Source organism: Schistocerca serialis, chromosome 1 (genome assembly GCF_023864345.2).
Source record: "Schistocerca serialis cubense isolate TAMUIC-IGC-003099 chromosome 1, iqSchSeri2.2, whole genome shotgun sequence".
Taxonomy (NCBI): Eukaryota; Metazoa; Arthropoda; class Insecta; order Orthoptera; family Acrididae; genus Schistocerca; species Schistocerca serialis.
This window is the reverse complement of record NC_064638.1, coordinates 635,888,936-635,907,498: the sequence shown is the minus strand read 5'-3', so window position 1 is coordinate 635,907,498 and position 18,563 is coordinate 635,888,936. Positions and strand designations below refer to the sequence as shown.

The 18,563-nt window shown below is 38.3% G+C and overlaps 1 protein-coding gene across 1 annotated transcript in view; it reads left to right on the top strand.

Moving 5' to 3' along the window:
- The window catches only part of LOC126478682 (uncharacterized), a 34,788-nt gene extending 16,696 nt beyond the window's left edge, over nucleotides 1–18,092 (top strand). The window contains exon 4 of the mRNA XM_050103721.1: nucleotides 17,098–18,092. Within this exon, the coding sequence (XP_049959678.1) occupies nucleotides 17,098–17,310 (213 nt within the window). The 3' untranslated portion in view covers nucleotides 17,311–18,092. The remainder of the gene's footprint in view (nucleotides 1–17,097) is intronic.
- The last annotated feature ends 471 nt before the right edge of the window (nucleotides 18,093–18,563 follow it).

The following is an 18,563-nucleotide window of genomic DNA, read 5'->3' as shown; positions in this document are numbered from 1 at the left end:
GCTGAAGCATGAAAGAGAAATTAGGAAAGTACACAGATCACTATTTCCTTCAACAAGCTATTCTGTCAATCACTAAGCTTGTTCCACTTGGAAAGAAGTAGAGTTTGGTACTGGTTCTTGAAAATTACAATCATGTATGAGCAGTACACTGAGCTAGTTGAAATGAAGCACACAAAGAAAAGAAAACATTCAAGATAAAAGAACAAATACAGTGCTTTAGCATCACTTCACTTGGTAAAGGACACAGTTTGTAGATTGGTTGCCTGAAAACCCTCTTGTGGTGTGCGAATGATGACCACACACACACACACACACACACACACACACACACACACACACACACACACACACACACACACCATTCCATTGCATCCAGGATGTACTCCTTCAGTGATAGCTATCTTCAAGCGCAAGAGTGTCAGGCTGTCTTACCTTGCTGCAACTAATGCACTGCATTTTGACTTGGGGTTGTCCTCTTGGCCTGCTAGCACAAGAGATGTAGATAGATGGTCACCATTGCCAAATGATCCGGAGCTCTCACCTTACCAGTTCCCACCTTAAGAGCAAGCTCAGACCTGTTGTACTTAGAACTGGCTTAGGGATACTTGTGACTCTGTTTCCAGTCAGGAATTGACTGCGGTGAGGAGTTGGGGATCAGTAGGAGCACAAGACAGTGGTGTGAAAGGTCAAGAAATCACGTACAGCTCAATTTGACAAGTCAGTATTGTCAGCTCTTTGAATTTTAGTCACAAGTTCGCCACAAGTGGTACTTGAAAGACTTCTCTCTTGCTTCCCACATTCTGCTAAAGTCACAATGCCAGAGGAATGAAGTATGAAGTGCTAGTTGATTCAGTCTTCATTCCCAAAAGGTTTTCACCTGTTTCTGCTTGGAGTGAATACTCACAGAAACTCATAACTTGCAGGATTCGTGACTTGCCCCAACAAAATTTGCCCCTTTGTTACTGTAGAGATTTTAGCATCTACATCATGATACAGATCTTATTAGGTCTGACAGGAATACATGAATAGTCATGTTTCTAATATCTCCAGTTACACTGCATCTGTCAGCAGGCTACAACTAGGTCAACATAGCAATTTTTCTTTAGTTTGTGTAATCATGAGCTAGTCTTCACATAAAATGATTAAATACCTTAGTTGAAGAAAGGTCTCACAGCTTCTACAAGTTAGTGCTGCAAGCCTCCCAAGTGCTGTTGTGCAGGCCTTGCCCTCAGTTCCTGACAAGTGAAGTACTGATGGAGAAATGCCAGATGGCACTTCATCCATTTGACATTCATTGTGTGCTTCCTGAGCGATTTAAGCAACAGCAGACATCTGTATGGGTAAGTCGACATTATTCAGCTTCCAAGATTAGTCTTGTCAGATGATTGCGAGGTAGCAGTACAAGTTGATTCTTCTCCTGATATGGCAGTATTTTGTAGTATGCCTCCAACTCATAATAATTTTGCGTCATTGCTGATGGGAAGCAGTGATTTGAGCTTAGTATTTTTTTCTATTAGCTTCTTCTCCAGTTGGTGGTTTTCCATTGCATATGTAACTTCTTATGCTATTCTGACAAAAGATGCTGCACATCAGTGCTAGATACTTGCATAATTAATCCTGTTTCTTTCACTGTCCTGCAGTTAATGTAAACCTGGAACAGCATGCTTCAATTTTGATAGTTTTGCATGGTGTTAGGAAGAACTCTGCGTACAACTTGGAAGATTGCTGTTTGTTAAAACCCAACTAGTTTCATGGCTTCAGGCTGCATCATCAGGTGAATCTACAGATAAAAATTAAAGTACAGTGTCACCACATTTTTGTGGGTATTAAAATTAATAAATGCATGCCTAAAATATACTCACAGCATTAAAATATCGCAGGCATACCTATTGCTCCTAGTCAAAATTTACTACTCACAGAATATCATCAGTACTCTGGTGAGCGAAAGATAAAGAAGGCACGCTTCATTCTTTAAAATCTGCCTGCACCCAAAAAGAACGGCGAAAATATTTATAGTGAGTAGATGCTAAAATTTTTTAAAAAAGAAGCTGGTCTGGCAATAAAGAATTATCACTGCTAAGATGATTAGTTGCGGCACAAGCATATTACTTTGTGGAAAGTATCAGGCGGCAATTACTCACCAGTGTGACTGCATGGCAGAACAGCACATGGCAAGGCAGAAGCGGCCTACACGAACGACAAAAAGAGACTGACTGACTGGCAGAATGGAAGCTATTCGTGTGAACAGTGTGACGTCATATACTCACGAGTAGAAGCGCTGGGTTGCTACCTTTGCAAGCAAAAATAATACAGAATTCTATTATGTACTAACACCTAACAAACAATCAAATTTAGCCAGAATGCTATGGTGCTTTAATGCCAATTGATTATTCAAAGTGAACTTGTCTTTTTTATGTCTAAAAGTTTCCACGTCCTCTAATATATTCAAAAAAATAGCTTGCTTTTTTTGTGAAATATTTTTAAATTTTCTGAAGGGCTTGTGATGCTGTGGCCGTCGTCATGTAAGTGTGCTTTTAATGCAGATTGCAGGTTATTTAAGTTAAATTACTCCTTCAATCTTATTTGATATGACCTACTGGTTTGTCCTATGTATTTTTCACGGCAATCGCTGCACGTAATGCAGTAGACCTCCTCTTCATTATATTTAATCACCACAGCTTCCTTGTGCTTGAGTTTTCCTTCTAGAACTGAAAATATCAAATACACTGGAATAATGTTTTTGGACCTCATATGTCTGGCAATTTTTTTGGTTATTGCAACCAGATGTGGTATTTTACAAAAAATAATGTGTTCCTTTGTCTGTTCAGCTGGTCTAAGTGTTATACAATCTGCCTCTAATCCAGTATGGGAAGGCAGATATTTATTTTTCAATATACTTCTGTTAATTGGGTTAACAAATTCTGGACCGTAACATTTTTGATACACAAAATACTGTATAAACTCATATTGAGCCACTTGAGCATCTCTGGTAAGAGGCACTTCATACATGCGGTTCAACATGGTTCAGAATGCTGTAGTTTTATATTTCATAGGTTGACATGACTGCCTGTGTATAATAAGATCTGTCATTGGCTTTTGGTAAACATCGAGCCTATATTTCAGCCTCTTTCAGTCTCTTGGAGGTCCAAAAATGGTAATGTTTTAATTCTAAGTACAGTGCCCAGTGTACTTTTGATTCAGACTATTTAGATGCCAAGGAAGCTGGCCACTTTCAGTATTATTACCATCATATAACATGAAAACATTGTAAACATACCTGTTCCATAAAATTAATCTTCTAGCAGTTGAGGGACTTCTGTCATAAATTCTTGCTCAAAGTTGGTCATAAAAATATTTGCTTTACAATAGGCAAGTGGAGAGCCCAAGGCCTATCCCTATTGTTGTGAATGAAAATCATCCCCAAATTTAAAATAATTAAAAGACAAAACAATTTTTAACAAAGCCAAGCATTTCTTCCACCTCTTTAGATTGTCTCTCTGAAAAGGTACCCAAATTCTCCATGACAATACTTTCCACCTGAACAATAAGTATATTAGCATACATGTCGTCATATGTGTGGTTGGTGGTATGTTTACATCCTGTAAATTGTTTGTAAGGTATTTCCTATTTTTTCTACTGAAATTAGTAGGATGTTGGAAATTTTTATTCAGATAGCGTGCAAGGAGCTCTTCTTCTTATAGCCTGCGGTCACCCCACCCCCCCACCCCCACCCCCCTCCCACCAAAGCATATGTTAAACTGTATGTATGAACTGTCCCTTACCAGAGAAGCTCAAGTGGTGTAATATGAGGTTATATAGTATATGGTTGTGGTTCGTAATTTGGTAACATAATTAACAGAAGTATATTGAAAAAGAAACATCTGCCTTCCCATAGTGGATTAGAGGCACATCTTATAATCCTGAGATGAGCCAAGCAGAATAAGGAAGGCTCTATTTTTTCTAGAAAACCATATCTGGGTGCAGTATCCAAAAAAATTGGCAGATGTATGAGATCCAAGACAATTATTCCAGCATATTTTACATTTTCAGATCCAGGCAGAAAATCACAGGCGCAAGGAAAAAACTGTCGCAAATAGATATAATGAAGTGGGAGTATAATGAATTACATGTGGTGAATGCCCTAAGAAATTTATAGGACAAATTGGTAGAAAATGATTTAAGGAACAATTTAACATAAATAACCTGTGGTCTGCATTAAGAATACATTTACACGATGACAGCCACAGCATCACAAGTGCTTCAGAAAATTAAAAACTAATTCACAAAAAAGAAAAAAAGCTATTTTTTGAATATAGTAGAGGAAGGGGAAATTCTTAGACATGAAAAAGACAACACACAGTTTATGTTGAATAAGCAATTGGAAATAAAGCACCATAGTATTATGGCTAATTTTGATTGTTTGGTAGTTGATGGTGTGTGATAAAATTCTGTATTATTTTCACTTGTAAAGATAGCAATCCTAATCATGAGTATATGTCGTCAAACTGTCCACATGGGTAGCTTCCGTACTGCCAGCCAGCTAGTCTCTTTTTGTCATTTGTGCAGGCCACTTTTGCCTTACCGTGTGCTCAGCTGCTTTGCTGTCACATTGGTAAGACACTGCCACCTCATACTTTCCACATAATAATTTGCATGGGCCACAATTAATTGTGTTATCATCAGTCCGGCCTCCTTGTTAAAAAAATTTAGGATCTACTCGCTGTAAATATTTTCTGTTTTCTTTTTAGATGCAGGCAAATTTTAGAGAATGAAGTATGTCTTTACCTTTTGCTCACTATAGTATTGATGATATTTTCTGAATAGTAAATTTCGAATAGAAATGATGGGTGTCCATGTTATTTTTTAATATTGTTGGTATCTTTTACTTCCCCCCATGAACCATGGACCTTGCCGTTGGTGGGGAGGCTTGCGTGCCTCAGCGATACAGATAGCTGTACCATAGGTGCAACCACAACGGAGGGGTATCTGTTGAGAGGCCAGACAAACGTGTGGTTCCTGAAGAGGGGCAGCAGCCTTTTCAGTAGTTGCAAGGGCAACAGTCTGGATGATTGACTGATCTGGCCTTGTAACAATAACCAAAACGACCTTGCTGTGCTGGTACTGCGAACGGCTGAAAGCAAGGGGCAACTACAGCCGTAATTTTTCCCGAGGGCATGCAGCTTTACTGTATGATTAAATGATGATGGCGTCCTCTTGGGTAAAATATTCCGGAGGTAAAATAGTCCCCCATTCGGATCTCCGGGCGGGGACTACTCAGGAGGATGTCGTTATCAGGAGAAAGAAAACTGGCGTTCTACGGATCGGAGCGTGGAATGTCAGATCCCTTAATCGGGCAGGTAGGTTAGAAAACTTAAAAAGGGAAATGGATAGGTTGAAGTTAGATATAGTGGGAATTAGTGAAGTTCGGTGGCAGGAGGAAGAAGACCTCTGGTCAGGTGACTACAGGGTTATAAACACAAAATCAAATAGGGGTAATGCAGGAGTAGGTTTAATAATGAATAGGAAAATAGGAATGCGGGTAAGCTACTACAAACAGCACAGTGAACACATTATTGTGGCCAAGATAGACACGAAGCCCACACCTACTACAGTAGTACAAGTTTATATGCCAACTAGCTCTGCTGAGGATGAAGAAATTGATGAAATGTATGATGAGATAAAAGAAATTATTCAGGTAGTGAAGGGAGACGAAAATTTAATAGTCATGGGTGACTGGAATTCGAGTGTAGGAAAAGGGAGAGAAGGAAACATAGTTGGTGAATATGGATTGGGGCTAAGAAATGAAAGAGGAAGCCGCCTGGTAGAATTTTGCACAGAGCACAACATAATCATAGCTAACACTTGGTTTAAGAATCATGAAAGAAGGTTGTATACATGGAAGAACCCTGGAGATACTAAAAGGTATCAGATAGATTATATAATGGTAAGACACAGATTTAGGAACCAGGTTTTAAATTGTAAGACACTTCCAGGGGCAGATGTGGACTCTGACCACAATCTATTGGTTATGACCTGTAGATTAAAACTGAAGAAACTGCAAAAAGGTGGGAATTTAAGGAGATGGGACCTGGAAAAACTGAAAGAACCAGAGGTTGTACAGAGTTTCAGGGAGAGCATAAGGGAGCAATTGACAGGAATGGGGGAAAGAAATACAGTAGAAGAGGAATGGGTGAAGGCAGCAGAGGATCAAATAGGTAAAAAGACGAGGGCTAGTAGAAATCCTTGGGTAACAGAAGAAATATTGAATTTAGTTGATGAAAGGAGAAAATATAAAAATGCAGTAAATGAAGCAGGCAAAAAGGAATACAAACGTCTCAAAAATGAGATCGACAGGAAGTGCAAAATGGCTAAGCAGGGATGGCTAGAGGACAAATGTAAGGATGTAGAGGCTTATCTCACTAGGGGTAAGATAGATACTGCCTACAGGAAAATTAAAGAGACCTTTGGAGATAAGAGAACGACTTGTATGAATATCAAGAGCTCAGATGGAAACCCAGTTCTAAGCAAAGAAGGGAAAGCAGAAAGGTGGGAGGAGTATATAGAGGGTCTATACAAGGGTTATGTGCTTGAGGACAATATTATGGAAATGGAAGTGGATGTAGATGAAGATGAAATGGGAGATACGATACTGCGTGAAGAGTTTGACAGAGCACTGAAAGACCTGAGTCAAAACAAGGTCCCCGGAGTAGACAACATTCCATTGGAACTACTGATGGCCTTGGGAGAGCCAGTCCTGACAAAACTCTACCATCTGGTGAGCAAGATGTATGAAACAGGCGAAATACCCTCAGACTTCAAGAAGAATATAATAATTCCAATCCCAAAGAAAGCAGGTGTTGACAGATGTGAAAATTACCGAACTATCAGTTTCATAAGTCACAGCTGCAAAATACTAACACGAATTCTTTACAGACGAATGGAAAAAAACTAGTAGAAGCCAACCTCGGGGAAGATCAGTTTGGATTCCGTAGAAACACTGGAACACGTGAGGCAATACTGACTTTGCGACTTATCTTAGAAGAAAGATTAAGGAAAGGCAAACCTACGTTTCTAGCATTTGTAGACTTAGAGAAAGCTTTTGACAGTGTTGACTGGAATACTCTCTTTCAAATTCTAAAGGTGGCAGGGGTAAAATACAGGGAGCGAAAGGCTATTTACAATTTGTACAGAAACCAGATGGCAGTTATAAGAGTCGAGAGACATGAGAGGAAAGCATTGGTAGGGAAGGGAGTAAGACAGGGTTGTAGCCTCTCCCCGATGTTGTTCAGTCTGTATATTGAGCAAGCAGTAAAGGAAACAAAAGAAAAATTTGGAGTAGGTATTAAAATCCATGGAGAAGAAATAAAAACTTTGAGGTTCGCTGATGACATTGTAATTCTGTCAGAGACAGCAAAAGACTTGGAAGAGCAGTCGAATGGAATGGACTGTGTCTTCAAAGGAGGATATAAGATGAACATCAACAAAAGCAAAACGAAGATAATGGAATGTAGTCGAATTAAGTCGGGTGATGCTGAGGGAATTAGATTAGGAAATGAGACACTTAAAGTAGTAAAGGAGTTTTGCTATTTGGGGAGCAAAATAACTGATGATGGTTGAAGTAGAGACGATATAAAATGTAGACTGGCAATGGCAAGGAAAGCTTTTCTGAACAAGAGAAATTTGTTAACATCGAGTATAGATTTAAGTGTCGGGAAGTCGTTTCTGAAAGTATTTGTATGGAGTGTAGCCATGTATGGAAGTGAAACATGGACGATAAATAGTTTGGACAAGAAGAGAATAGAAGCATTAGAAATGTGGTGCTACAGAAGAATGCTGAAGATTAGATGGGTAGATCACATAACTAATGAGGAAGTATTGAATAGGATTGGGAAGAAGAGAAGTTTGTGGCACAACTTGACCAGAAGACGGGATCGGTTGGTAGGACATGTTCTGAGGCATCAAGGGATCACCAATTTAGTATTGGAGGGCAGCGTGGAGGGTAAAAATCGTAGAGGGAGACCAAGAGATGAATACAATAAGCAGATTCAGAAGGATGTAGATTGCAGTAGGTACTGGGAGATGAAGAAGCTTGCACAGGATAGAGTAGCATGGAGAGCTGGATCAAACCAGTCTCAGGACTGAAGACCACAACAACAACAACAGTATCTTTTAGACATTCCTTTATAAATTTGAATATAAACAAAATGTGGTGACACTGTACTTTGCTTTTTACCATGTAGTTTCACATGATGATGCAGCTTGATGCCGTGAAACCAGTAGTGTTTTAACAGACAACAATTTTACCAGTTGTAAACAGAGTTCTTCATTACATCATGCCCATCTACAACTGTGGTTGCCCGGAATATAAAATAATTTCTGATGATAACTTTGCAAATCGACTGATGTATTAATTTTGGATTGCTCCACTGGAATTACACAGGAATTCTATCCTTTTTTCTGGCACCTCTTTAAATGCATAACTGTTAGATATATTTGATACTGGCCATGATGCAGTGTCTTCTATAAGCCAACTGGCCCTCCCTTCATAGTCTGTTTCCTTGCAAGTCTGCTTGAGGCACTCCTTGCAATGTCGGATAAGCTGGATTTTCCATTGCAGATTTATGACTCCCTATCACAGCTGTTGCGATTTCCTATATCTCAGACACATGGTTGTTTCCCACGGATGTTTTCCACCACATAGGTGACAGGAACCACACTAGCACAATGGATGAGTCAGTCCACAGGTAAGTTTGTTCGATGTTGGTAGCAAGTGAGCTAACAAGGTGCTGCAGTTGTGGCAAAGTGAGAATCCCACAGACCTCCAAGATAGGTGACAACAGCCTTTTCAGTGGAGATGCTTGTGATCACCTTAATAGTTTGACACGTGGGATTCCATGCTGGTTAGTGGATTGTACATACACTGATCAGCCAGAACATTATGACCAATGACCTACTATCAATATAAATCCATCCAGGCAAAATAGAACCATCATCTGGTGTGGAATAACTGCCAGTCAGACCCACACACACATGATGCAAGTGGTATCAGTAAGTGTGCTGTCCATTTGTAGAAAGGGAAGGTGCATGATTTATTTGAGTTTGACAGAGGGCAGAGTGATGTCCTGGAGGTCGCCACGAGCATTTTGGGAACTGCATGAGATGTCGGGTGTTCAAGGAGTGCTATGGTGAGTGTCTCTCACACGGGGGAAAACCAAGGTGAAACCACATCCAGATGTCATGGGGTAGTTTAGCCACCCCACATTACAGATGCTTTATGTTGCAGGCTGGGCTACTGGTAAAACAGGACAGCCTGTCAATTGTGGTGGACAGAGTACAAATGTATTTGAACACATAGTACATTTCTGAGGATGGGCTTCCACAACCTATGACCCATGCATGCGCCAATGTTGTCGATGTCATTACATTGACAACTATGACAGAAATGGGCACTCCTTCATGATGATCATGTTTCCTGATGGCAGTGGCATTTTTCAATATGACAATGTGCCATTTCACAAGGCCAAGAGTATGGTTGAGTGGGTCGAGGAAAACAGAAGCAAGTTCCAATTGGTTTGCTGGCCCCTCTGCTCGCCAGCTTTGAACCTGTTTGAACACAGCTGGGATGTGATTGAACGTTGTGTCAGAGGTGATCGCCTCTCTCCCTGGAATTTACGGGAATTAGGTGACTTGTGTGTGCAGATGTGGTGCTAACTCCTACCAGAAATCTACCAAGGCCTCATTGCTTCCATGTCATGACGTGTGTCTGGTGTAATCCATGCCAAAGGTGGACATACTGGCTATTAGGTAGATGGTCTTAATTTTCTAGCTGTTCAATGTATACACAATAGCTATTAGCCTTCTCTGAATAGTTGAAGAATCTGCAATCTGAAGTGCCGATAGATGTTTCTTCTATGATTAACATGAATATTGCCCATCATACGATTCTTGCGCTGTATAGTCTCTGCCACATGCTGTTCATATCAGGGGACGAGGGCTTGTACCATGTATAGTCTCTGCCACATGCTGTTCATATCAGGGGACGAGGGCTTGTACCATGTTAATTGACCTTTTTGCAACATGTTTGGTAGCAGAAAAATCGCAACATTTTGATTGAAACAAACAGTATTTGAAAACTGGAAGCTAAAACATAAATAATTCATCTGGTCTGTAGGAGGCCGAATTCAGATGAAAAAAATGCTTGTATATTGTATCTGTGAGAATAGTGTGCCATATGATATACAACGTGTGCTCAAAAAGTAACAGGAAATTTTGTTCTTCATAAAGAATCTTTTTTTATTCATCAACATCATTTTGTCCCCTGCAGGTTAATCACCCACAGATATAATATACTTGTGCCAATGTTTTTGACAGTCTTGAAAACATGTCTGAAACTCACTTTTTATTATGGTGTTCAGCTCATTTAGCAGTTATGTTTTTACCTCATCAATGGTGACAAGACAATGTCCTGTCATGGTTCTCTTCAGCTTCTGAGATAGATAGAAGTCACAGGCGATGTCCGGAGAATACAGTGGCTAAGGCAACATAACAGTTTTGTTTTCTGCCTAAAGATTATGAACAAGCATTGAGGTATGAGCAGGAGCATTATCGTGGTGCCATTGCCACAATTCTGGTCATTTTCTTCAAACTGCTTCACATAAACTGTGTGTAACTTCCAGTTAGTATTACTTATTGGCTGTATGACCATAATGCAGGATCTCGTGAGCCATCCCATTGTAATTGGGGGGGGGGGGGGGGAATGATAAGAACATTCACATGTGTCTGAACTTGTCAATTTTTTTTTCAGTTTTGGCTTTTCAGGCAGATTCCATTGGTATGATTGGTTGGTTTTGATGTCATACCCTTATACCCATGTTTTGTTACCTCTTATAACTTTATTTAGAAGCTCTGGATCATTGTCGACTTCACTCAGCAATTCCCAAGCAATGTCTGTGTGATGTCTTTTTTGGTCAAAATTCAACAATTTTGGAACAAACTTTCGTGCTGCATATTTCAGGTCCATAACATCTAATAAAATTGCTTGGCATAGGCTGAAGGATATGACATCATCAGCAACCTTTCTGATAGTGATTTGGTGATTTTCCAAAACTATTTTATTTACTTCTTCCACATTTTCATCAGTAATTCGTTTCCTAGGGCATACAGGGCAGTTGTCACATTAAGCATATTCTGGGCAGTTGTCACATTAAGCATCTTCTCGACCCTCAATGAAACATTTGTATCACTCATAAACCCTTGTATTACAACACAGTAATTTCACCAAAGTTACAGTCAGTGCTGCACTTTATTCCATTTTTCGAGAATTGGTTGTATAAAGCCAGCAAAATTAAAAAATTACCATTACTTTTTAATCAGACCAAATATATTACATGAGAGACAGGTTAAGAGGCTTCTTTTTTTATTCACAGTTTATTTAGTCTCAAGCTGCAAACATAACAAACACACAGAGAAATCAAGAAATAAATAAATTAGACTATCTTCCTGTCATATGTGCCCAGAACGTAGCAACCTCCAAGGCTTTACAGGAGCGTGAACGATGTCATTATCATCTGTGCAGGAAATGGAACACAGAAGGCACTGAATCATGAGGCTTGTGATTTACTCTTGTCAGCACTCACAGCATTAAAGCACATTTCATTATATTGTCCTTGAATCTTTCCATTCTTAATTGTAATCTGTTAAGCAACTTCTGTACGAACCAATTTTCATTGTGTCCTGGGGGTAGTTACTCGGCTGCTGTCATTGATACAGTTGCTGCCATTGATCTGTGGAGTTCTCTTCTTCTACAGTTCAGTTTCACTTCTCCAGAGATAGAGTAAGATTCTTAGATTATTGCAGGAAGTTCTTCCCAGACCTCAACCATTGAGGAGGAAGTATGACCAAGCAATGAGCAAGTACTGTTGTGCTCACTTTAAACCTCGCGTTAGCAGCAGGCACTTCTCTGGGCATACAGGGTAGAGCTATTTCAGCCAAGTAATAGAGTTTATCTGATGGAGTTAACCCTTTCAGACCTGGATTTTTTCTGGATGAAAGAAAATTTTTATTTATGTGGTAATACCCTTGGGTGATATTTTAATTGTCTTGGATGCAGGATTTATACAAAAATATGTACCCAGTTGCAGAATATACTTTGTTTACTTGGCTTCATTTCATACACTAAAATAACTAATTATGATATATTCTCTGTTGTAATAATTAGTAAAATGATCAGTCAAAACTTATCATGCAAAATAACAATAACAATATTCAATTATAAGTATAATATAGAAAACTAACAGCATCTGTGTATTCTGGTGGTTACAAGCTACTGCGTACTGTCTTGAGCTGTTGTGCATTGCTGCATTGACTTCCTAATATTTTCATAGTGATGCCCAAAAGATGGCAGCACTTGCTCATCTTGAAAACGTTGAACATTCATAAATGTGTACCTAAAGTTTCTATTGGGAAAAAATACTTTTGTTACAGCTAAGATTCAGTGAAATGTTCATTTCATTGCATCTGTTATCAGTCATGAGACCTATCTCAGTGAAACTATCGTATAGGTATCTGTCTGATGGTTTCAATAATTCTCTTGTATACGTAATATATCACACTCATCCTGTGTGGTTGTGTTAATACAGTTGACGCAATTTTAACAAAGATAAGCAGTTCCATTATATAACTATTTTACAGTGAAACCACAGTAATTCAAGGTAATGGGTCTGAGTGGAGCAAAAATTTGGGAAAACTTGAATTACAGGATGAGTGACAATTTTAGAGACCTTTCATTTAAAAATAGTACTTGATATTACACTTTTATTACAGTAAACAAAGTTATTTCATCAGTTAACACATTACTTAGAATTTGTTTTAGAAATAATGTTCTAGTACAAACTCCGACATTTATTATAAGCACATATTTATTAAATAAACAACCGTACAACTGTTAATAGTGTACATATTTCACTTTTGGGTGTGATGTTTTCATAGTTTTATGATCTGTGAATTTTGATGTTTTTTTAGAACAACTACTAGACACTTTGATATAATACATCTGATGTAGTTTGGTTCTGTTTCATGCCAGTCACCTAATGCCACTTCATCTGCTGCTACCTTTTTATAGTCTCCCCACTGTCAAATCTTTCCAGTGCTAAGATTTTTATCTCCAAGGAAACAAATTTCCTCCTGCTTTTGAAGAGTTGGTGCTCATATTGGCAAAAAATAGCAGGAACAATAATAAATATGTAACACAACCCAACTACATCTACACACTGCACTGAGACTGAGTAGACACTGGCTGACTTGTAGCAGGTGAAACAACAATAGGAACTAAAATGGGCATGATCATAAACAATGCGTGATTGCGCATCTTGGCCGCTGATCACAATCACTCCCCGCACATTTTTGATTTCATCTGTATTTTCTTATGAGGTGTTCTTTTATACACAGTAGCCATCTGTCATTCATACCAAATTAAGTGGAGGCTTGGATCATCAAGGCTCAAATTATCGAGGTTTTACTGTACATGTTGATGTATTTAATGGCCAAAGCTTTTAAATGAGTGACAGCTGTGTTTCATTCACTGACTTCATTTCTTCATCGTCATAAATTATTTTATGCTCGTTTTACTAGGGAGAAAGAAGCATTTCTCCGGTTCCAAAGCTACAAAATGACCACTTCTAAATCCTCCAGTATTGCATGACTGATTCCAGACTTGGTAACATTTTAGTGCTAGCATTTTATATCACTTGATAAAGTTTGTTAATGATCTTTGTGCCTCACCTGAGATTTTTTTCCTTTTTAATTTTATGATATAATTATACAGTTTATAGTCAATTGTAAAACATTGTGTAGAATCCATTGGGAGTGATCTAAAGTGGAACAGCTATGTAATACTAGCTGTTTCTAGGAAAAGCAGATGCCTAACTGAGCTTCTTTGAAAGAATGCTAAGGAGGTGTAAATTCTTCCATGAAAAAAGTAGCATACAGGACCACTGCTTGAGGTTATTGGTTGTGAGTCTGAGATCCTTTCCAAATAGAAGGAATGAAGGAGATAAGGAAAAGCCAAAGAAAATAGACATGATTCATTAGAATTTGCTTTGTGAGTACAAGTGTGCAATGGAGGTGACCATCAGACTCCAGTGGGAGACACTACAAGAAAGGTGGTAAGATCACAAAGAGGTTCAACATTAAAATTTGAGATGCATAGCTGCAAGAAGAATCTGGCAATGTATTACGTCTTCCCATACATTGTATGTACTGGAAAAGATGAAAATAGCAAAAAACGAAAATTCAAGTTCATACTGCCTTTCTGAGAATTGTAGACATAAATGAGAAAGGAGAAATGTTAGAAGTATGAGACATACCCTCCACTATGCATCATAAAGTACCTTGTAGAGTATAGAAGTAGATTTAGATGAAATGCTTTTTGAATGAAGGTTGTGGTACAGCATCACTTTGTGAAGCAAATCATTTACCTGAAGAAGAGTGGAACATTATAACTTTTGTTTCACCAGGTGTAATGTTTCATGACTTTATTTCCTGTGATGATGATATCCAAACTTTCCCAATTCGGATGGGGATGAGCTGTGTTATGCTCAGTGAGGAAACGAAATAGGTAGTTGTTTTGTATATTTACGTGTGTGTATGCGGGGGGTGGGAGGGGGGGTGTTGGGGGGGTGGTGGGTGTTATACGAAGGAGTGAGAAGATTTACCTTCACCAAGTTTTGTTGAAGGTATGTGAGAACTGTATATTGGTAGGGGCAACTTTCTTTTCTTCAGTAAGAATTGAACACTTCTTGACAGCATCAGCCAGCTTGAGTGACAACTCCTGTCAACACACTATGCTGGCAGGAATTGTTCTTGATGTTTACAATAAGTAAAGGATAGTGCTTGAGAATTTTTTCCTGACTTCTCATGTTCCTCCTGTGCTATTAGCAGAATACAGTAAAACTGAATAAAAAAATTGTTCTTTATTCTAGCTCCTTTCTTTAAACCAAGATTCCAGTAAATGAACTTACACGTGGCTTAAAAGTGGAAAGCTATTAAGCTGCTAATAATTTACATTTAACTTATCCAAGTTATGAATCTGGTCTACTCATGGCCTAAAGATATTACAAACATGGATCTGGTTCACTCCTTGAGTGCACTTGAGTAAAACCTGCATTTAAAGGAAATTCCAGTTTAATGGAAGAAAAATTATTTAGGTCCATAAAATTAATAAAAAATAGGTTTTGACATAACTTTTCTGTTTTTCAATTCACAGTTTGGTGATAAGGATTAGTGGATGGCTCCAAGCAGGCTGTAAAATACCACTAAAACTAGTTCATCCACAATACATACTTCACTGCAAAACTTGTTTGTACCATTGATAACATGATAGTTATTATCATTTCAGCAATTGTTACCCTCACATTGAGTCAGATAATAATCCAGTTTTTGTGTCTAAACTTTTCAAGGCAACACTTTGCTTTGCAGATAGGGATTTCTGATTCCTTCACTTTAGAAAAAGAGGGAGGAAGAGTTTTAGGGGAGATACCACTTTCAGATATTAGACATGATACTTACCCAGAACACTAACAAAAATTTGACTCAAATGTACAGGTAAGAAAATATTTAAATTGTAAGTGAAATGACAGAAATGGATGGGAATAGAAAACCTGAAAATTTGTGACTAACTGGGGCGATAGATGAAACAAATGATGTAGGCAAAGAAGAGAAACTATTACAAATAAATCACATGAACAAAAACTGAGAAAGAAGAGGGCGATTAGTGCTGAACTACTGAGAGAGAGAGAGAGAGAGTGAGAGTGAGAGTGAGTTGGGATGGGGGAGAGAGGGGGTTGTAAATGAACTGCTAATTTGTACATGGGGTTTAAGAATTGCATAATAGTGTTGAACTTCTGTCAGTATGGCTAAGAAAGCAGTTCATTTACATCACAAATAAGCTGCAGTTACTCAGTACTAATGTTATTAGTATGAATAAAATAAAGCCAACCCTAACCAGTCATTGCATGAAAGATTGTTTGAAGACTATAGTGGAGGCTGTTCCAGGTCCCATGCCTGCCCAGGGGCAGCCAGGTGGGTACAGGTCCAAGTGGGCAGGGACGGGTAAGTGAGGAAGAATCTGATGTGTGGATTGTAGCCTATTCACTCTTACTGCACCGGCCAATGGCACATAGACATGGGTGCCCAAGCAGCTTGCACTCACACAGAACATGCCAACAGGGCTTTCTGGTGAGCAGCCTATACTATATGCACCTGCTTGTGAGCACAATCAGGAACATCCAAAAGTGTCCTGCTCCATGGACAGTGTTGGAAAAGACTGCCATAGTGTTTTAAAAGGTACGGTCCTCAGTGTCCTCCATCCTAGACTCTGTTAAAGCTGCATATAAAAGAAAAAGTTACTTTCACATCAGCAGCACCGTGATAAGTGTGATGAAGTTGTTACTCAAGTGTTACTGTTCTATTGTGTACGTACAGTGCATTTGCTTTGTGTAAAACTTTTGCTGTCTGCTACCAGAAAAATGTGACAATCATTTCTATGGAAACTAATTTTCTCAAAAGGAATTATTCAGAGAATTTCCTTCAGAAACCAAATGCAATGTCATATTGTTGGAAATGGTTAAAATTTGTACAAACATTTTAATGATGATGAAACTTTGTGTTGCTTTAGTGGTAGCAAGACGATAACAGTTGAAAAAGACATGAATACCAAGAAAATGGTAATCCCAGAAACATAAAAACAGAGGTATACTTACTATTATTTTTTGTTCTTCCTCATTTTTGTACTGTTTTTTTGTTTCTTTTGGATGTATCTTCTTTGCCACCCCCCCCCCCCCCCCCCCCCCCCCAAAAAAATCCCAAAATATATATATATATATATATCTTTGTGTGTGTGGGGGGGGGGGGGCGCTTGCTTGTGCACATGTGCTTGTGTGTGTTGGAGGGGGGGGGGGCTGGTTGTACCTATGCACGTTGTTGATAGTGAATATAATGTTTGAATCTAACATTGTTATTTAAAAATAAATCTCTAAATTCTTTGCATCTGTAAGTAAATGGGTAGCCTTTGTGCTGTACATGTTATTTTGTACATTTCAGGCACCTATGGGTTCCTTTGGCACAGTAGAACTTCCTCTCAGTGAATTTAAACCTTATTTTCGTGGGAGGGCTCTGAATTCATCAGAAGCTGGACCATTAGACAAAAGCAGCATAACATCATTTGGACTTCAAGTTTATGGTGGTGTATATCTCCCAGTGAAACAGTCAGGGACGTCATCACTTGAAATAGACTGGATAAAAGCTGAAAAATGAAATAACTAAAATCTTGGTTACATTTGGTTTTAGTTTTCACTTTTGACTAATGTTTATATTTTGTACTCATTTTTATATTTTGTATTCAGAATTTTGAAAATGGATATATGATTCCATTTTTTGTGCATTGTGAGCTCGGTATATATATGATTTGTTATCTGGAGTAACTGGAAGTAGAATTTATTTGTTAATGTTGTATAAAAAACTTATTGAATTAATATAATTGTAAACAGAACTCAATATATTAGCCGGGAAAAATAATCTGTGATATTTCTATCCTGTGAAGGGAAACTACTTTTCCTGTACAGTTTTACATTCAACTTTGTAAGTTGTGCCTAAATTGTAACTGACATGCCAACCAACCACAACGATGACTCAGCAGAATTCTACAAATTAAACTTACGGTAGATTTAAAAATGTTCCTTACCTTTGATGATTCTTCAGTATATCATTTCTTTACATTTCTGTATTAACCCAATTCAGAATTCACTGAAGGCAGAGATTTTGGGAAAACAAGAGTATCCTGCTTCCCTTTCTTCACTGCAGGAGTCTCTGCACATAATCTAGCTGGTTCCCTTCACCCTTCAATTCTCTCTCTGACAAGGCAGAAGAAAATGTGAACAAATAATTATTTTCCATTTAACTTGCATTCATCATCACATGTGAATGAGTGAGTGAATGAACATGTCCCTTTGTACTTTTGATGTCTTCATCATTAATTTGAATTGTTAATTCACGGAGTATAAACTTAACAACAATAAAGTTTTCTGTTATGTTGCCTGCTTATGTCTATATTCTTGTGTGACATTACATAACCTTGACTACTATTTTCCCAACATGTAATTTCAGTGATTTGTTTAACCTAATTGTCGTGTAGTCAGTACTTATCTTTGAAGAATATCTTCAGTTCGGTTACAGTTAACAACGTTATGCCCCACAAACAAAGAGAGAGTCTGCTGATTAGGGCATCAGTTTGCAATGTTGTGCTTCAGAGAGAAACCAATTGAACCAATTATTATACTCAAGAGAAAACAAAACTGGAATGCTAAGCATTAAGATTTTGTGGTTAGCAATGTTATCTGCTCAAGAAAAGGAATAAAAGAGGAAAGTAAAGAAGCAACCTTGAGAGTACAACACTTGTAGCCCAGAGATTTTTGTCATTGTTTGCTGGATGGCAAAGAAGTTTATTGAATCACTTGCTGTTAAATTGAGCAGTTTTTGCTTGTGGGTGTAAGAATTGGAGATGCACTATA